Source organism: Mesitornis unicolor, unplaced genomic scaffold (assembly GCF_000695765.1).
Source record: "Mesitornis unicolor isolate BGI_N332 unplaced genomic scaffold, ASM69576v1 scaffold20759, whole genome shotgun sequence".
NCBI classification, from domain to species: Eukaryota; Metazoa; Chordata; class Aves; order Mesitornithiformes; family Mesitornithidae; genus Mesitornis; species Mesitornis unicolor.
The window spans coordinates 288-17082 of record NW_010209522.1 but is presented as its reverse complement, the minus strand read 5'-3'; the positions used below and the strand labels follow the sequence as shown (position 1 = coordinate 17082).

The window sequence follows — 16795 nt, the reverse complement described above, 5'->3', positions numbered from 1 at the left end:
GGCTTTTTTCCAGTGCAGCAGTGTGGTAATCACTGAAACACGTCCAGAACGAACATGGATACAACTCTACAGTTGAACAAATGTAATCTTTCAGTGACTTTGTAGATTTAGTCACTAAAAGTATATGTTCTTTGAAGTGAACAGAGAAAGTACAGGTGCCAAATTCTCACTGGAAGTCAATATGAGCTGATACTTTCACTTTTCTGAAAGCTATATATCCAGAACTGACAGAGGATACAGAATCTGTGTATTGTACAAACATATCTTTTTAAGGTTCCACATAAACTCTAAAATAGGAAATATAACAGATCTATAGGGTTCTAGAAGTGCTACAAGTAATACTGGCCAGATATTTCTGGATACCCACTTATAGTCTCCAACCATCAGTGCTCAATGATTAGAAAGATGCATTTCAGTTAGTAGAAGATCATCTACAGATTAAAAAATCTGTAATAAAATTCTCCCAAACTTTAAGAACTCTCTTCTGGAAATCCACTTCATTCCACACTTGGCTCTTTTTAAAGCAGCAGACAGACAATTCCCAGTGGTCATATTATCAAGAATCCCTCAGCAAGAGCATTATGCACAACTCTAAAATATTGACCTCTTACAGCGTATTTTCTATGACCTACACAGATCAGAATGAATTATTCCTAGTTGAGCCATATTTGCTGTTGCTCAGCCTAGTCCTTTCTTCTTAAAGTCCTGATAGGGTTGAAAGTTGCTCCGTTCATCATCCATTCTTACACTGCTTATCAAATTAAAAGACAAGATGAAACTCTCCTCAGCAGACTTCTCTAGAATTTTTAGTACTGCTTGCAAATAATGACACGTATTTCTTGTGTCAGCCTCTGCTTCACTGAAGTCAGTACTTAAGTTATCTGAATGTAATGTGACTACTTAGCAGTTACTATGTATACACTTTTTTGTCATTTTTATATGTATATGTGTGTTTGTGTATCTCTATAGCAAGAGAGAGACAGGGATGTATAAACACAGAACATCCCACTCCTCCTGACCTACTGTCCTTCAACCTCTTTCACTGAAGTCGTGGCAACATCTTAACCAAGTGTGAGACTTTAATCCTATATACAAATAATGTTTTTGTACTGTTCCACTCACCTCTGCTCTATAGTTTCTTGGTATTCATTCAACAACTCCATCAGTCTTTTTGCAATTTCCCCCTTCTCTCTGAAAAGTCATGAAGTGACAAAAATCTCCTTTCCATTCGCCTTCTGAATGGCAGAGATTATTTCAGCACACAGTAGCAGCTGTGAACTGAAACCACCTGATGGCTCTCAATATCTGTGTTGAGCCATTCAGAGCCTGCAAATTTGTACTTGGTCGCTCACTATTAATTAAATATTCTTAAAATGAAAGTTACAGATGACAAAAAAATTGAGAACTGTTCCATGATTTTGTAAAATAGTCCTTTATAGTGAGCTCTTGGCTACAGACAAGTGATGGTAAGATCTTATCTCTTCCACACAGAGCAAGCCAATATAAAACCATTACCTGATGGGCAAAAAAGAGTATTACTCTGTCAACATATTTCTCATATTCATTGGCCCTGTACTAAAATTTTAGTTACTAAAAAATAAAACAACCTAAGAAGTGAAACTGCAAAGGAGCAGGAGCACAAGGCAGTAAAGAATATCTTATAGGTCAAAAGAGAAGAGACTGCAAATATACAAGAGCTATTTGGGAGGTCCCAAGTCCTTCATCCACATTTACAGCTACCAGGTCTTCATAAAATACCACTTGAAATTTACGGTATGACTCTTAATCAATTCATATAAATTCCACTGGCTCAGTTTTTCATCTGTAAACTAAACTAATCAGTCAGCAGAGTTGAAATCATTAAAAAATAGCTGTTTAAGGGACTTTGTATCAGTGCCTACATTACTGTTTCAAGTTCTGCACTGATTGATATTCTGCAGCCTTTATAGGAATTCCATAACAATTTTTAATGAGTCTTCCTCAGGAAGTCCTCCTGACACTGCAAATCAATTTCCTTGTTGCCATATAAAAATAGAGTGGAGAACACTGGAAAAACTTGCCAAAAATGGTGGTTTTTTCCAGTTTGTGTTCACTATATCTTTTTGCACGGCAAGAACATCTCTTCTTCGAGCATTTAATTTAACTAAAAAAACCAAGCAACTAACCTTTCTGTTAATGCCCTGAATCTACAAAGCCATACTTGGGAAATTCTTTTTTAAAGTGTCTAAACTTTCTTTTTCTTTCCTTTTTTTTTCCTGTGATGATACTTCTTCAAGAGTCAAAAATAGACGCAGGCTTGCTTGATTGCATGGACCTATTTGCATGAACCTATTTGCTTTATGCAGTACCCATGTTGAGGTAGCCAAGAAGTAGATGAATGTGACTGCCGTTTAACGTTGGTTTCAGAGTTACTTGAGCATCTCTAAAATCCCTTGCACCAATATCCTTAATATTTTCAATTTCAAGGCAGTGAGCAAATCTAATGGAAACATTCTTGGGCAGTTGAAAATGCCAGTTTATTACTTACAAAGCCATGCGCGTAATTTAAGGATTCCAAATGTACTGAAAAATGTGGCTTGGAAGAGTTACATGATATTTGTTTGCACGTCTAGTCCAGCAAATCCAATTCCCATAGTAAACTGGTGGAGAAAATACTTATTGGGGTCTGGCAACCTTGTAAAACACAAATGTAACTTTTCAGCTTGTCCTGCGCAAGACAAGTCTCTTCTTTAGGGGAGCTACTCAAGCGGACTAATTGGTTTATTGGGTTCAGGCAGCAATTGCCACCAACTGTATCTTGTTTTTAGTTCTCTACAAGACTTAAAAGTTCGCTTAGATCCAAGTGTAGGAGGCTATACATAATATAAGCTCACTTCTCTATTTGCACAAAACCAGGCACAACTGAAAGAAGGCCTTTCAGTAGAGGTCTTCTATAAGTAAGGAAACAAAAAGTCTACGAGAAACCACTTAAAACCCTAGCAAAGCCAGGAGAAACATGCCTAGTTATTTTAGCATGTTCTGCAGTTGCCTGGTTTGGCCAAGCCTGTCATGGCACAACTAAGGTTTTGCTATTTTAGACTTTTCACTTTTTTTTTTTAATTATTATTATTTCGCTGTAAGCAAAGTGTGCATCTCTCAAATATTTATTTCCTCACAATATCAAAAAGTGCATATATAGATATACATGTCTTTAAACACTCCTACACCAAAAACAATGAAAACGCCATTAACGCTACTGATTCTAAAAATAAAAAGTTAAAAGAGAGTTTAACATTCTTCAGCAAAACTGGATATCTAAGCCAGTAGTTTCTAAAGCATGTCACTCAGCTTTCTGCATGTTTTCCAACTATCAGTTGGCCTGCCAACATTGCAGGCTAATCTTTCCCATATTTTATCATAGGAACCAGCCAAATGCTACGAATTCCCAAAAGACATTCTAAATAGTATAACATGAAATAAATGTTTTGTGAACTATATCTCAAATAGCATCATTCTAAACTAGGAAAATAAAAGACAATAGTTATTCAGGCTATCTTCACAATCAAAGAAAACTTTACTACTACCTTAAGAACCTACAGCTACTGGAGAGGAGTTTGTAAGATTTTAAGGTTACTTTTTCAAAACATAAAGGTGCATCTCCTAACACGAAATTTTTATGACTTCAAACTCTCCGCTACAAAATCTGCTTTTCAGATACACATATATTTATTTAAGAAGAGAGAATACAAAGAAGAGACAGCAGTGGGAAGTATATGTGGGAATGGCAGGATTGGATGTCATCCTAGGGAGGGATACTAAACTGAATAGTTGTGGTGGGGATGCCAGGCAGGCATGAGCATGGACCAGGAAGTAAAATAATAAAATAATAATAATAAAAAAAATCCACTGAGGAATTTAGACCTGAGATAGCTCACCAATGTTCCAGAAGCATGTTGACATTTCAGTTCCCTCTGAATAGACCTATCAAAGTGTCTGGAACGAAGATTTCATGTTAATAACATGAAATAACACTAATACCATGGGGAATGAAGAGCTGATTTGCATAAACAGAGAGAAGATGCTAGGATAGGGAATGAACAACCATGCTGGAAACCCATATTCACAACTCTCCTCTACCCTAAAGCCTATGAAGTTTCCTACCAACAGAACTTCCCAGCTTGATAGATTCAAGCTTTCTCCTAATCTGCAGTAGGTGACTTCAGAAAAAAGCTTTCACTCCCCTCAATTAGTACTGTGTACAAGTAATTAAATACTTATTGGCATAAAACTGGAACTGGGTGGTCTAACTATGAGTCTATGAAGTTTCAGAATAGTCTCACTCAATTCATCTCATCCTCAAGTAATCCCTTCTATCTAAACCATGTAAATAAGTACTGAGAAAGTGAGAGAATGATCTTGTAAACTTCTGGCCAAGACAGCCACCTGAGAAGCAAGATGTCAGCATTCCAGTTTACACTCCATTTGTATTTAATACTGAGTAGAGCAAGTTCAGGAGAAGATGGGAAAATTCCCATCCCATACAGAACACACTCAATGAAGTGGAACGTATGTATTCAATTTCTTGCAAGCAAAATAGAATGAAGAGAGCCTTCTAAATACCAAGTTATTAGAGCAAAGACAAGAAAAAGTTACTGCTTTCTTTATTTTAATAATTCCCTTAAGTTTTCACACAAGTGCATGAAAGAAAATATTTTGTTTGGAATGAAATAGCAATTACTTGTTTCAAACAAGTGTTATGGTGTCTTCAATTAAATAACTTTAGGGTTTTATCTTCATCTTTGGACAAAGCTGACTTGCGTTCATTTTCTTGTTTCTTAATTGAAATAAAATTTTCACAACCCTAATGCTAAACGGTATGAAAAAATGTCTTGGGCCTCTCATACTTAGCACTTTTACTCTCTCTGTGGCTCAGATGCCCTTCTGTAAAATGGGAATAATTTGACCTTATCAAGATTTTGTGAAGATAAATGGATGTGTAAGTAATCAAGAAAACTATGATTGCAAAGCCATTGACATCATGAGCACCCTAGGAAGCCTTGATTAAATTAATAACTTTGTCAGCAGAGCAGGAACCTAATAATAATGAGAATATAAAACATAAAAAAATGAACAAAGAGAAGAACAACAAAATACTGAATACCTGCACAGTGTTCGCTCCCTATCCATCCTCTAGCAAGAACAAAGCAGATCTACTGAAAAAAATATCAGGCAGTTCTTCAACTAAAGATGATCATATACATAAAAGATGTAATCTTAAAACTGCACAACCTTACTTCTAGTATTTCCTAATACCCAAATACTTGACTTTGCAACTTATAAGGTCATTTTTTCTCCATATTGAAAACATTATGTACAGTGCTCAAGATAAATATCAAAAAACATGGAAGGTGATCTATGTGGTTTAGGGTAACATATATTCCGAACATTAAGAAATTGGCTTAGCATTTTGACACCTATATTCACTTCTTTCAGCAGCCATCAGGCAAAGTCAGTAGTTTTGAGGCAGAACCAGAGGGAGAGCTCACGTGACTCCAAACAAAAAGCAAATTTTCACACGGCCTCTTATGAACTGAACAGAAATGAGCAAGTCTGGCACAACTCAATGTTCTACAAGACATGCACAAAGGGCCTGGTTCTGAGAGGTGCTGAAGGTCCCTGGGTACTGAGCGCTGCAGGATCAGCTCAACTTGCTAATGACTTTTCATAGGGTAGAGGGGATTAACCACAATGTGACTCCTGCACTCATTTGCAGCCTGAATGAAACAGGAAAGACTCTTTTTGACTTTGCAAGGAAAGGGTTTGTGCCTTTTCCTTTTTGCTGAGGACAGCCCCTTTTCTTTTCCCTAGACAAAAAAATGTTTTCTCACTAGGCTTTACTTGGAAACACTAAGGATGTGTCACCCCCTCCAGAGAATGACAAGCCAACAACTAGACCTTCTTTAGCAGAGGACCAAGTTGTTGTTATACAGCCAATACAAAACTATTGAGCTGGAATCAACCACAAAACCATGGGTCTTCTGTCTGTCCAGCTCCCTTCCCAGGCACTAGAAACCTCAAATTCCTGACCATGGTGACAGACTGGAGTAGCAGCCAAAAGAGCACACAGACATGGTTTGCTGCCCCCTATACCTGCCAGACCATTTCTTCTCCTAGGAAAACATACAAAATAACGGAGTAGAGTGTCATCTCCTCTCTCTTCTGTTTCCCAGGCTATAAATATAGCCTTATCCATGGCCGCAGCTCTCTTTCGTGGGACTGCTTTAATGAATCCAAAATTATCAACACGTCTATCATTCCTGCAGCTACCACTGTTAACTGTTTAAAGATTGGACACTAAAATTCCATGTCCCATACCTAGACGTTATGATTATTATTATTTCTTAGAAAACCCTTAATCAAGCTATAGGATTAGGATGAGAGAAATGCCATAAACAGCAGATAACTGGGCAGTCTCTGAATGCTGGGCACCACTATGAAATGAAAAGTGAAGTTTCAAAGACTCTTGTCTGTCCTTCTTTGGAACACGGCATCAGAGAGTTTGAAGAATAAGACGTGAATTTTGATTGATTCAGCTGCTTACCTTAGAAAAGTGTATACGCAAATGGCATGTGAAATTTCCCAAGGCTATGGCTTGCAAGGTCTTTTTAAGTATGGCAAAAAGCCTTTAATCTGATTTTTCACACAAGTTGTCAACATTGATGCCTGTAGTCAGCAGCAAGTCTGCTAACACAGATGAAGTCTTAAAACATTAATAGGAATAGACATTCCTAAGCAGGAAAACAAGTAAAGAGGGTCCAAACCCCTAGACTTTGCCTAGTGCTCCTCCAGCAGGATCAGATCATTTTCCCTGTGTAGCTACAGGTGAGTAGTTATCAGTCACAGGCTCACAAAACTATTTTAAGTTTTGAGGTCTTTGCCTGTACAATGAGATTCTTTAGAGTGTTCCAGAAGGAAAACAGCATCTAGGACATATTGTAGTACTTCTCACTAAAACCTTTGCTTTTTTTTTCTTTTTTAAAAAAACAAACCCAACTCAACAGAAAAAAAACCAACCAAACACCACCACCACCACACCACACCAAACCAAACCAAACAATTCATCCAAGACAATAAATAGACCTTCACCTCCTGACCCAATCCTCAAAGCTGGTAGAGAATGCTAAATTACCAGAGGAAGCGAGTCCATACCTGCTAGGGTAGCACAGAAACAGTCCCCTCTGTACAGACCTGAGGAAGGGTAACTACAAGACTGCACACCAGCAAAGCTTCATAGCACTGCAAGGTAACCTCTCAGTCATCACTGCACTTGGGAGAGGTGCTGTGACTTCGACAATAACTTCTGGAGTAGTCAAGGCCAGAGAAGCAATAAAAACTAGAAATATTTCAGCAGACAGGCTGAAGGTTTTAATTGCAATTCTCAAACCAACTAAGGATTTGGATTTGCTTCCAGTCACAAATAAGAAAGGGCTGAGCCTTCTGGCCTAGATGATGGAAAAGACCTAGTAGTGTAAGTTAAATGGGGCAAAGAGAAAGACTCCTTTTCAAAGCCAGAAGTAAAGACATCCTTCTGGGCCTGGTGTATTCGTTTGCGCACGCAGACACGCACACAAAGCCACATCCAACTTGTGCCCCTGCTGCTCACCTCTGCTGGCATTTACATACTGCCAGTCTAGTCTGCTGGGCCATACATAGCAGCCTGTGTATCCCTCAGCATTATTAACTCCTACACTGAGAGCACTGGGCTCAAAAGAAACGCATAGCACTGCTAAAGCATGCACTTGTGGAAACACTGAGTATACCCCAAGAATTTCTGTTGGGTTTGTTTGTTTTAATTATAAAATGTGAAGCTATTTTAAATAATCTAGAAGACTGTGGTAATGTGATATAATAATCAAAGATGTAACATCAGCGTGGCAGTTTACAAATTCATTATTCAATTCAACATATACATAGGATCATACACAGTGTGCAACCAGGATCACTATTCACAACACTTGCCACTCCGAGTCACGAGTTATCTCAAGAGTAGATGGTAAGAGACTAAAAAAAACCCACAAAAAAAAACCAACAAAAAAAACCACCAGCAAAATACCACAAAGCACAAACTTTTTTTCCTCCCAGCTGACCCTTTACACAATAAACGGGCTTTATGCAGCCATGACTTACAGGAATTTCAATTGCAGACTTGACATTGCAGAGAGCAAAGTGTAAAGGTTTTGAATGCTGAGGTTGTTCAGAAGAAACCCAAGAGCCTCCCCCCTTCCCTTCACAGGCATCAACTTAATTAATCATAAGGAACCTGGTTATTATGCAAATGAATTCAGTCCTGCAATTGGTTATTGCAGCAACACAGATTCTCACACACTATCCACTAGAGTTCTAAAAATAGCACCTGGTCTGTGCAGTCTGCCCCATCAACTTTCCTTTTAGTTACTCTTTTCAAAAAGAGTCTTTCAGTAGAATTTATGGTTCTCGACACCAGAATTTATAAAGGAGTAAAGCAACATCATGTGAACAAGACCTCTGGCTACGTGAAATAACATTTCTGGTAGCACTTATCTACACGACTTGCTGAACAAGTTAACTATTCTAGTGATATATTTACTTCATATTAACTATTCTGTGACCTGCACTGCACAACTACACACAATTACTGCTATTGTGCATTTATGTCTGATACATCTAAGACATATAACTTGATTATAATCTTATCTTCATTTCAATTAGTTACTTTAATGCAAAATCAGATCTAATATTTAATAAAGCTAATTCTTCCACTTCTAAGCTAGTTTGTCATGTCTGTTTTAAATTTTGAAGCCATGCAATGTCGTACCTACTTAAATTTTAACAAGGCAAACACTTTCCTTAGCAGGAAGAGAGTACAGTCATTTTTCAAGGCTGAAGAGCTATGCAACTTCAGTCTTGCTTGGACAAAGTATATAAGTTTAATATCTTAAGCTATTTTGTCCAGTAAACTGTTAGTAGTATGGAAAATTTGTCCTCAAGACAAAGAACAAAGTTTCAAATAAATAACAAATCATTTCATTTACCTTCGCTTTTGGTTTTTGTGGTTTTAAAAGATTGGGGGTGTGTATTTTCAACTTTGTATACACAAGACTGTAAAACAAGTTAGAGAAAAGGCTAAATCTGCTCATCCCTTCTAGTTTCATAATTCATTCCTAACTCAGCCAAAATCAGGTAGGCAAACATGTCCAAAATGTGAAGGATTTAAAACCCACTGTAACTTGGATTAGAGTTTGGCTATAGAACGTTGTTTGGCTTCATTTTTAAGAGAATTCTGAGAAGGGGACATGGTTAAAATGTACCTGCATGTGTGTGAAAATAACATTGACATTGGAATTTAAGCAATCCAAAGATAAGCACTAACAAAAAAAATAACCCAAACTCTAGAAACATAAGGATATGAAACTTAGTCTGTGCCCTCCGTATAATTCAGCTGAACACTGCCTACTTCTCTGGGTAACTGGAGTTACCATCAACTGCTGAGTTTTGAATATTGTCAGGTAAGTAAACACACACAGTGGGTAAAGAAGGCTAGTACTGGAAAAAATACGTTGTTCATTTACTCTAACCACGTGAAGCCTTTGTTATCCCAAAGAACAGTAAGATATTTTTATTCAAATAATCAAGTCACAGCAATAAGAGATGCCACCTAAGAAACTCTTGTTTATTCTGGAACATGAGCTGGGAAGCAGGTAGAGTAGGTATATTTTGATTTAACATGTTAGGAGCTCACATTATTGAACATTTTAACAGAACATCAAATGACAATTTTAACCAAAGAGTGGATGCGTTTACATGCTTTGTTCAGATTTAATTTGGCTTTGTTTGGTTGTTTTTTAAAAAAATAGTTAAAGTAAAACAGTATTATTTACTGAAGCAACAGCTACCATCCATGAAGGCTAAGGTAACTGATGTAGCAAGACAGGGAGGTTCAAAGGCAAAGACAGTAGCATGTGTTAACACTCAAGAAAATGATGTCAATGTAGAGTTAAGCCTTCAAGGGTAGTCTTAATTTATGGTTCTTTCAAGGTGGAGCTATTGGTGTCCTGAACATAAAACAGAGTTCTGAACATACAGCCTCAGAATAAGGCTCTATATCAACAATAAAATTAATGGTATTAGAATGTGCCTTCAAGAAATTTTAGTAACCCTGAATTTTGTAACACCGAGTTGTGAGATGACTTAGTATTAAAAGTACATTCCATTTCTGTGACTGTCTTAACACACAGAGTGCCCTGCAAGGAACAAATATGCAGCTACACATGCACTAATTAAATATTTATAGTGAGAAAAAATATGCGTCATCACAAAACCAGACTGTATTTTGTAAAGATATAATTCTCTTCTGTTCCTAACTAGAAATCAGAATCAAGGAGACACACGAGAGTTAAACTCTCCTGTTTTTATAGCTGTATAGCTCTACATAGTCCCTTAAAAAACAAGAAGATACAGGAGCCAGAGGATTGGTTAGTTCAAACAAGGATGAGGATGCAACTCTCAAACTCTTAAGAAAAGAATCAGTCTGGAAAATAAAATTGAAATCATCTTCTTTCTTTCACCTCTGCATCCTCATTAGTATGAGCTTGAGGCTCCTTCCTCCAGCAGCAGGAGCCAAGCTCCCAAGCAAGTGGCACACTTTGTTCTGTGTTCTTTCAGGATATGGAATTCCCTTCCTTGAATCCTCTTAAAAAAGAGTTAAAACTCTCATCCTGATTCTCTTCAGCTGTATGAGAAAATTTCCAGCTGAACACACATCACTAAGTGCTATAGGGTTACGAGGTATCTAATAACCAATTGTAAATGATCAAAATATTGGAAGATAATAAACAGTCTGACCAAATGTAAAATTTATGTACACTTACTCCCAGAATTCCATCACCGGAGAAGTGGCATTTTGTAAAGAGACTTGACTGCAGTTGCTCATGTTAAGTTTTTGAAATTCCACACAGTTTTCTATAAAAGAACAAAAAAAAGAGTTTGCTACAATGAATATTGACACGTAAGTACACTTCTTCACATGCATCTTCTAGTTTATGGATCTGGTAAAGCTCCCATTCTATAACACATTTTCTCCATGTGGTTAAAGGGTTACTAGGTACACTAAAATGCCACAGCTGCTACTACTGCAACACTGTGTTTTCATCACCAAATCACAGGCCTATCGCAGAAAAATATCCACGTAGTATGCTGCATAGTCCTCCAACACTTCCCAAAGGCACACTTGCGGTGCCAAGGGCCGATAAAACATGGGAGGCAGAAGAGGCACACTTTGAGAAACTGAGGCAAACGATTGGGAATTACAACATACTCCTACTCCAACTCAGTGGCCATTGGTAACAACTGGCCTACGAAACATTGCCAGCAACAAGTTTCCAATTTGCCTTAATTCAGCAAGTGAAAAGTCAGTCTGACTTATTATTGGTATCTCTAATGCAGAGAAAGGAGAGCAAAGCAGCTCAGCATTGTTGAGCTGACGCTTAGTACTTGAACAGCAATCAACATTGGCTAAGCTCTTTTGCAGAGTTGCCAAAATTGATACTGAAGACTTCCACATCTATTGGACTCAAGACTAGCTTCCCTAATACAACCTAAACTGCAGGATTTCAGACCAAATAATAAAAACCATGAAAGACACTACAACTGGTATGTGATTTGAAATTGGACAGTAGTACAGGGAATAAACACAAAGAATTCAGGAACATTGAAATAAAGGCCTTGATGTGTACTCCTCCCCATAGATGTGTGTGATCTTCAAATGCAGTAAGTAGAGCATTAAAGATGAAAATATCAGAGAGGACAGATGCAGAGCCCTATACTGCAAACCCAAATGAATACATGCCGTCTTTCATGTAAGAGGCTACTTTGCATGCAGTAAGGGTTATTTATGAGACTGCATTTTCAGAAGTAGCTTGATGAACATTATCCCTCAACACCTGGTATTAAAAAGAGCAAATCCAAAGTTTCACATTTAGTATTTTCCTCTCCAATTAAACTCCTCCTGATTTCATCAGAGTGACAGAGCAAGACTGTAAGCTGTCATCAGCTCCTCAGTAAAATTCACTAATAGATATGAATAGATATGATTGCAAATGAGAGTCTTGGGATTCAGTCAGAATATCCTACAGAATTAACAAAACCCAAAGTAGTCTCCTGCTACCTGACATTATATTCTGCAGGAACAAATGCTTACACAAGGAACTAAACCAAAAAGGTATGAATAGGTTTTCACTCCAGAATTCCTTCATCATTGTGTACTGTGATGTGCTTGGCCCATTTACACAGACTTTTCTACTAGATTAGTTTTGTTCCTGACTTTTTAATGTATTCATCAATGACTTGTAATTATTTGTATAACAAGAATCTCTACCGAGGTCATACCTGTATTCCATTCATGTCCACAGGTAGCCCAAGGAAGCTCTGTAGTAAAGCAGTTAAACAAATAAAAGATAGCCCATGCTAAAATGATGATGTAATATACATTTAGATGTGCCTCTATAACTTGGGTAGCATATCCAATGCCTAGAGGAAAAAAAATGAGACAGAAAAACCTTTTACTTTTCAGGTAATTAAAGAACACATGCTTACTACTTTGAGTGTATCTTAAAATAAAACAAATTTAAGTTACTTCAAATTTAGTACATTCTTTTTAAGTGGAACATAGAACTGTGTGTTACCTTCAAATAGAGGGCAAACCTTCCTCCAGCATGTAATGCCTCCTTCGCTAGTAAACTGTCCCAAGGCTGTCTCCAAGAAAAATACTGGTATTCCACAGCAAATAAAAAAAACCACATATGGGATGAGGAAAGCACCTACAAGCAAACATTGAGGGGGTATTGGTTATAATGAATACAGTTCCTTGACAGCATACTGAGAAATGAATTTTCTTCAAAGGAAGGATCACCTATTAGCCACCTCTCTCTCAGGAGTCATGCTGAAACTGTGGAAAGCTTTTACTCCAGGCCCCAAGTATCACAAGTTAACCTGTAAGCCAATGGCACGGACTAAAAAAGATCAGACCAAAGTTCCTCAGTACAGACTTTTCTCAGTAAAGCAGGGATGAAAAAAACATTACGGAAACAAAATGCAAGAAGTCCTTTGTATGTTATTTGGATAAGCCTGATAAGGATCAGGAAAAGGGAATGATGAGAGAAAGGTATGTCAGGCACAAAATCACTTGCTAATGCAGATTTTGGGTGTTCCGTTAGAACTAAACCTAAATAATAAGGAATAAAATACAGCCTTTGGAGTAGGTAGAGAATCAGTTAACATATAAGGCATAAAGTTTTTTTCCCTCATTCCCCAAGTACTCAGACTTTCTGATGAGCCAAAGGATGAGGCAGAAAACAAGCAACTGTATTGGTTTAGACTGAAACAAGGAAAAAAGCAAAAAGAAAGCACAAAATAACAGATTCTACCATTTTTACTTAAAAGAAGAAAGTTTTACTGGTTTAACCAGGCAGACTAGCCCAGCAAAGTACTGCACAGATTAATTTATTTGAAGTTTTAGGGAAGTTAATGCTTTATAACTGCCTAATTAAGTTATGAAAATAAAGGTTAGTACAACATACATTGTGGGTTGTATCCAGGCCTCAACCTACTTGCTCCCAAACAAATAATCCCACAACACCAATTAACTTCATTTAAAGCTGTCATTAAATGATGAAAGCATCCCACCATTCACACCATTTCAAATCAAGACAAGATATGCTAAGCACACAGAAGTTTCGGTGGATGCAGCTTTTCCTAGGAAGATGTTTTACAGTGCCATCCATCATTGCATACATTGATTACTTCTTTAGAGCACTGGCAATGGCAACATTTCCCTCCTTCAATGACAGTCCTGAAGATCAGTTTGTTAATAAACAGCACCTTAATAGCTTCCTCTCTAATACTAAATCTCTGTCAGAACATTAACTACGAACAAAATGTTTCCGAATATACTTCAGGAGAATTTCTACAAGGCAAATAGGTATCTTGTTCGTGATCAAAATAAAACAAACAAACACCACCACCAAAAAAACCTCACAAAACCCTCAAAAAACCCACACCAAAACCCAAACACCACAGCACATCCACAACCTGCAACATTGGTATACAGCAGGTATACACCATGAAAATTAGAGGACATCAGGTTTCCCAGCTTGCAAACAGATCATATTCCTAGAAATATCTAATTCTAAACATGCAAAGAAATTAATTTTCCTAAAGAACCGACTAAACATCCATAAGAACAAATTAAACCTATAGAAATGCTCACACTACCTGTTACGACTCAGGGTAAGTAGCAGAGAGAGGTCAGACCTCAGAAGTTCTGTAGTATTGCTTCTGGATTCATTCTGTACCCAGGAAGTTATTTCATAAGCAGCTCATACATTTTACCATTGCTTTCACCTACCACACACCGAGTAGTTTTCAGTATTTATATCTGATGCATCAGACAAGTCCAACTCTGGTCTAATTCCAGCAGGGCATTCCAGAGGGTTACAAAAACACAGGTCATAGACCAAGTCCTCATTGACTAAAACTGAAGCCAATGGCAAGTTTCCCATGGTGCCAGGACATGACCAATTAAACCCCACACATTAATTCTATTCTTAGAGCGGTGATTAAGTATGGTGTTTAAGTAAGTACTTGTTCACCAAATCACCCCAAAACGTAGTTAGAAGTTTTTTTCTACCTAATGTTACACCTTAAGAATTATAGCATCACATTTTGACAAGCTAGCATATACATACAAATGGGCATATAAAGGTCACTCTATGAAGAAGGAAATCTTAATTATATACCAAAAAAAACCCTCTATCTCTTCCTCTGCCAAAATTTCTCTGGTAAAACTTTGTCAGTAGACAAGAAGCTGTTCTGCATATCATATCCACAGCAGTACTTGGTTGCATCATTCTGGAAACAGGTGAATTCTTGTCATCTTAGCTTTGCCAAAGTACAGATATATAAAGAAAGGAGCTGCAAACCATAAACACGTCTTCCACAGTAGTTTTAACCTTATAGAAACAGCAGGCGAAACGCGCCAAACCCATCCCTGAGTTCAGACAAACACGCTGAGTTTCGGAGGGACAAGGGAAAGCAATTTGGCACGGTGCTGTTAGTAAACAAACCTGGTAAAGAACAGATCTTTGCATATCAGCCACTGAGCATACTTTTTTTTCTCCCAGGATATATATACTTACACTAACACTGATTTAGGCCGCAAGTAGGGAGAGTGTTGAATCCTGTCCACAGAAATATAAACTAAATTTTTAATTTACTTTTCTTTACTCACTGCTTTGCAAGTCACAGCTGACGTACTTCTTAACTGTCACATCTTACACAGTTTATACTTAACCATAACCAATACGTGTCACATGCTACACTTTTGCAGAAGTTAAAGTCTCTTCCCTTCTCAAATAACATTCTTCTTCTAAATTTAATGGGGTTTGCCCTCTTCTTTGAGTAACAGGCAGCTTTTACATCTTCCCCTACTCTATTGTAGAACTATTTGGGGAAGTAATGAGAAAAAAAGAACGGTTGAGTTAAAGCGATTTTCATATGTCAATGAAAAAAAGTAATCTTCATAGCATTATAGAAAGCAATATCCATCCTCACCAAAGTATACTGTTGGGAAAAATAAACTGCCACATTCTTTCTACTTCAGTCAAACTTTAAAGTATACTTGGGTCTGTATTCATATGCAGAACACACCTACTATCTATTATACACACCTATATCTACTATAACAGAATACTGGCTTCTTCAGTATTAAAAATCTTATGGAAAAAAAAAAGTTGATTTACTAACACAAAAGAAATGTATAAAAGTAAGCCATACAGTATCTGGGGAGGAGAAGGAAAGGGAAACATGATTGTTTCTTGGTTTTCAGATGCTTAATGCTTCCCTATCTATACATACACTGAAATCCTGAGCACCTATCTCTTACTAGTGTAAGAAGTCGCTGTAAAGCATTAACTCTTTATTTCCCACATGTTTACACTGAGCTGTAAATCAACATATGATGCCATCTTACCTCCTCCATTCTTGTAGCAAAGATATGGGAATCTCCACACGTTCCCCAACCCAATAATCTCCCCTGCCACAGAAAGCACAAATTCAACCTTATTGTTCCAGTGACCTCTTTCATGAACTTTCTTATCATTGATGTGGACAAGGTTGGTACTTGAAGCTTCTGGGTCCAAAGCATCTTCTGGCTTGCCGTTAATTATAGGAATAGTCTTTTCAGCTGTCATGACTGTTCAGCCTAGGGGAGAACAAAAGAAAAGCACACAGATGTTGTAAGTGACTTGTTAATTATAACTTTCAACAGCTAAAGAAGTCCCTCAGCATATCATTGGCTTCTTATTACTCACATAAACCTGCACATGAAAGTAAAGGAGGCAACTCCATATGACTGGAAAAGTTGCAAAGAAGGAGATAAAAGAGAAGGAAAGAGAGAGAGAGGAAAATAAAGAGAAGCTTACATACAAGGGAAGGAAAAGATTTCCAAGTTGAAACAGACAACTTAGTAGTACAATATTGTTTTAAGGTGCAGATAGTAAAGCTTTTCAAAAATCCCTCCCCAAGCAAGGATCCCAGCTTCACTAACCTACCAGAGGACAGAGATCTCCCGCACCCTCCAGGCACACAACTGCAAGCAGAAGCAAATGATGTCGAGACTGGGGCCTGAATGAGCAAGGAAAGCTCCCAGACTACTCACCCAGGGCTCTCTGCCTGTGCCTGCGCGGCTGGGAGAGGGACAGTGTTTCTAGCTCGGTGCCCGGCT

At 37.7% G+C, this 16795-nt stretch overlaps 1 protein-coding gene across 1 annotated transcript; it reads right to left on the bottom strand.

The window, feature by feature from the left end:
• Nucleotides 1–10882: 10882 nt before the first annotated feature.
• Nucleotides 10883–16262, bottom strand: LOC104547280 (sodium- and chloride-dependent GABA transporter 3-like). The gene is made up of 4 exons (XM_010192900.1): nt 16043–16262; nt 12699–12833; nt 12403–12543; nt 10883–10977 (listed from the first exon to the last, which is right to left on the bottom strand). The coding sequence occupies exons 1-4, from the start codon at nt 16260–16262 to the stop codon at nt 10883–10885; spliced, it is 591 nt and encodes a 196-aa protein (XP_010191202.1).
• Between the last annotated feature and the right edge of the window lie 533 nt (nt 16263–16795).

Coding starts and splice junctions, on each gene's coding strand:
- LOC104547280 (XM_010192900.1), bottom strand. CDS start 16,262: ATGACAGCTGAAAAGACTATTCCTATAATTAACGGCAAGCCAGAAGAT. Junction 12,544..12,698: donor GGTTTGCCCTCTATTTGAAG/GTAACACACAGT, acceptor TTTTTCCTCTAG/GCATTGGATATGCTACCCAA. Junction 10,978..12,402: donor TGGACATGAATGGAATACAG/GTATGACCTCGG, acceptor GTTCTTTTATAG/AAAACTGTGTGGAATTTCAA.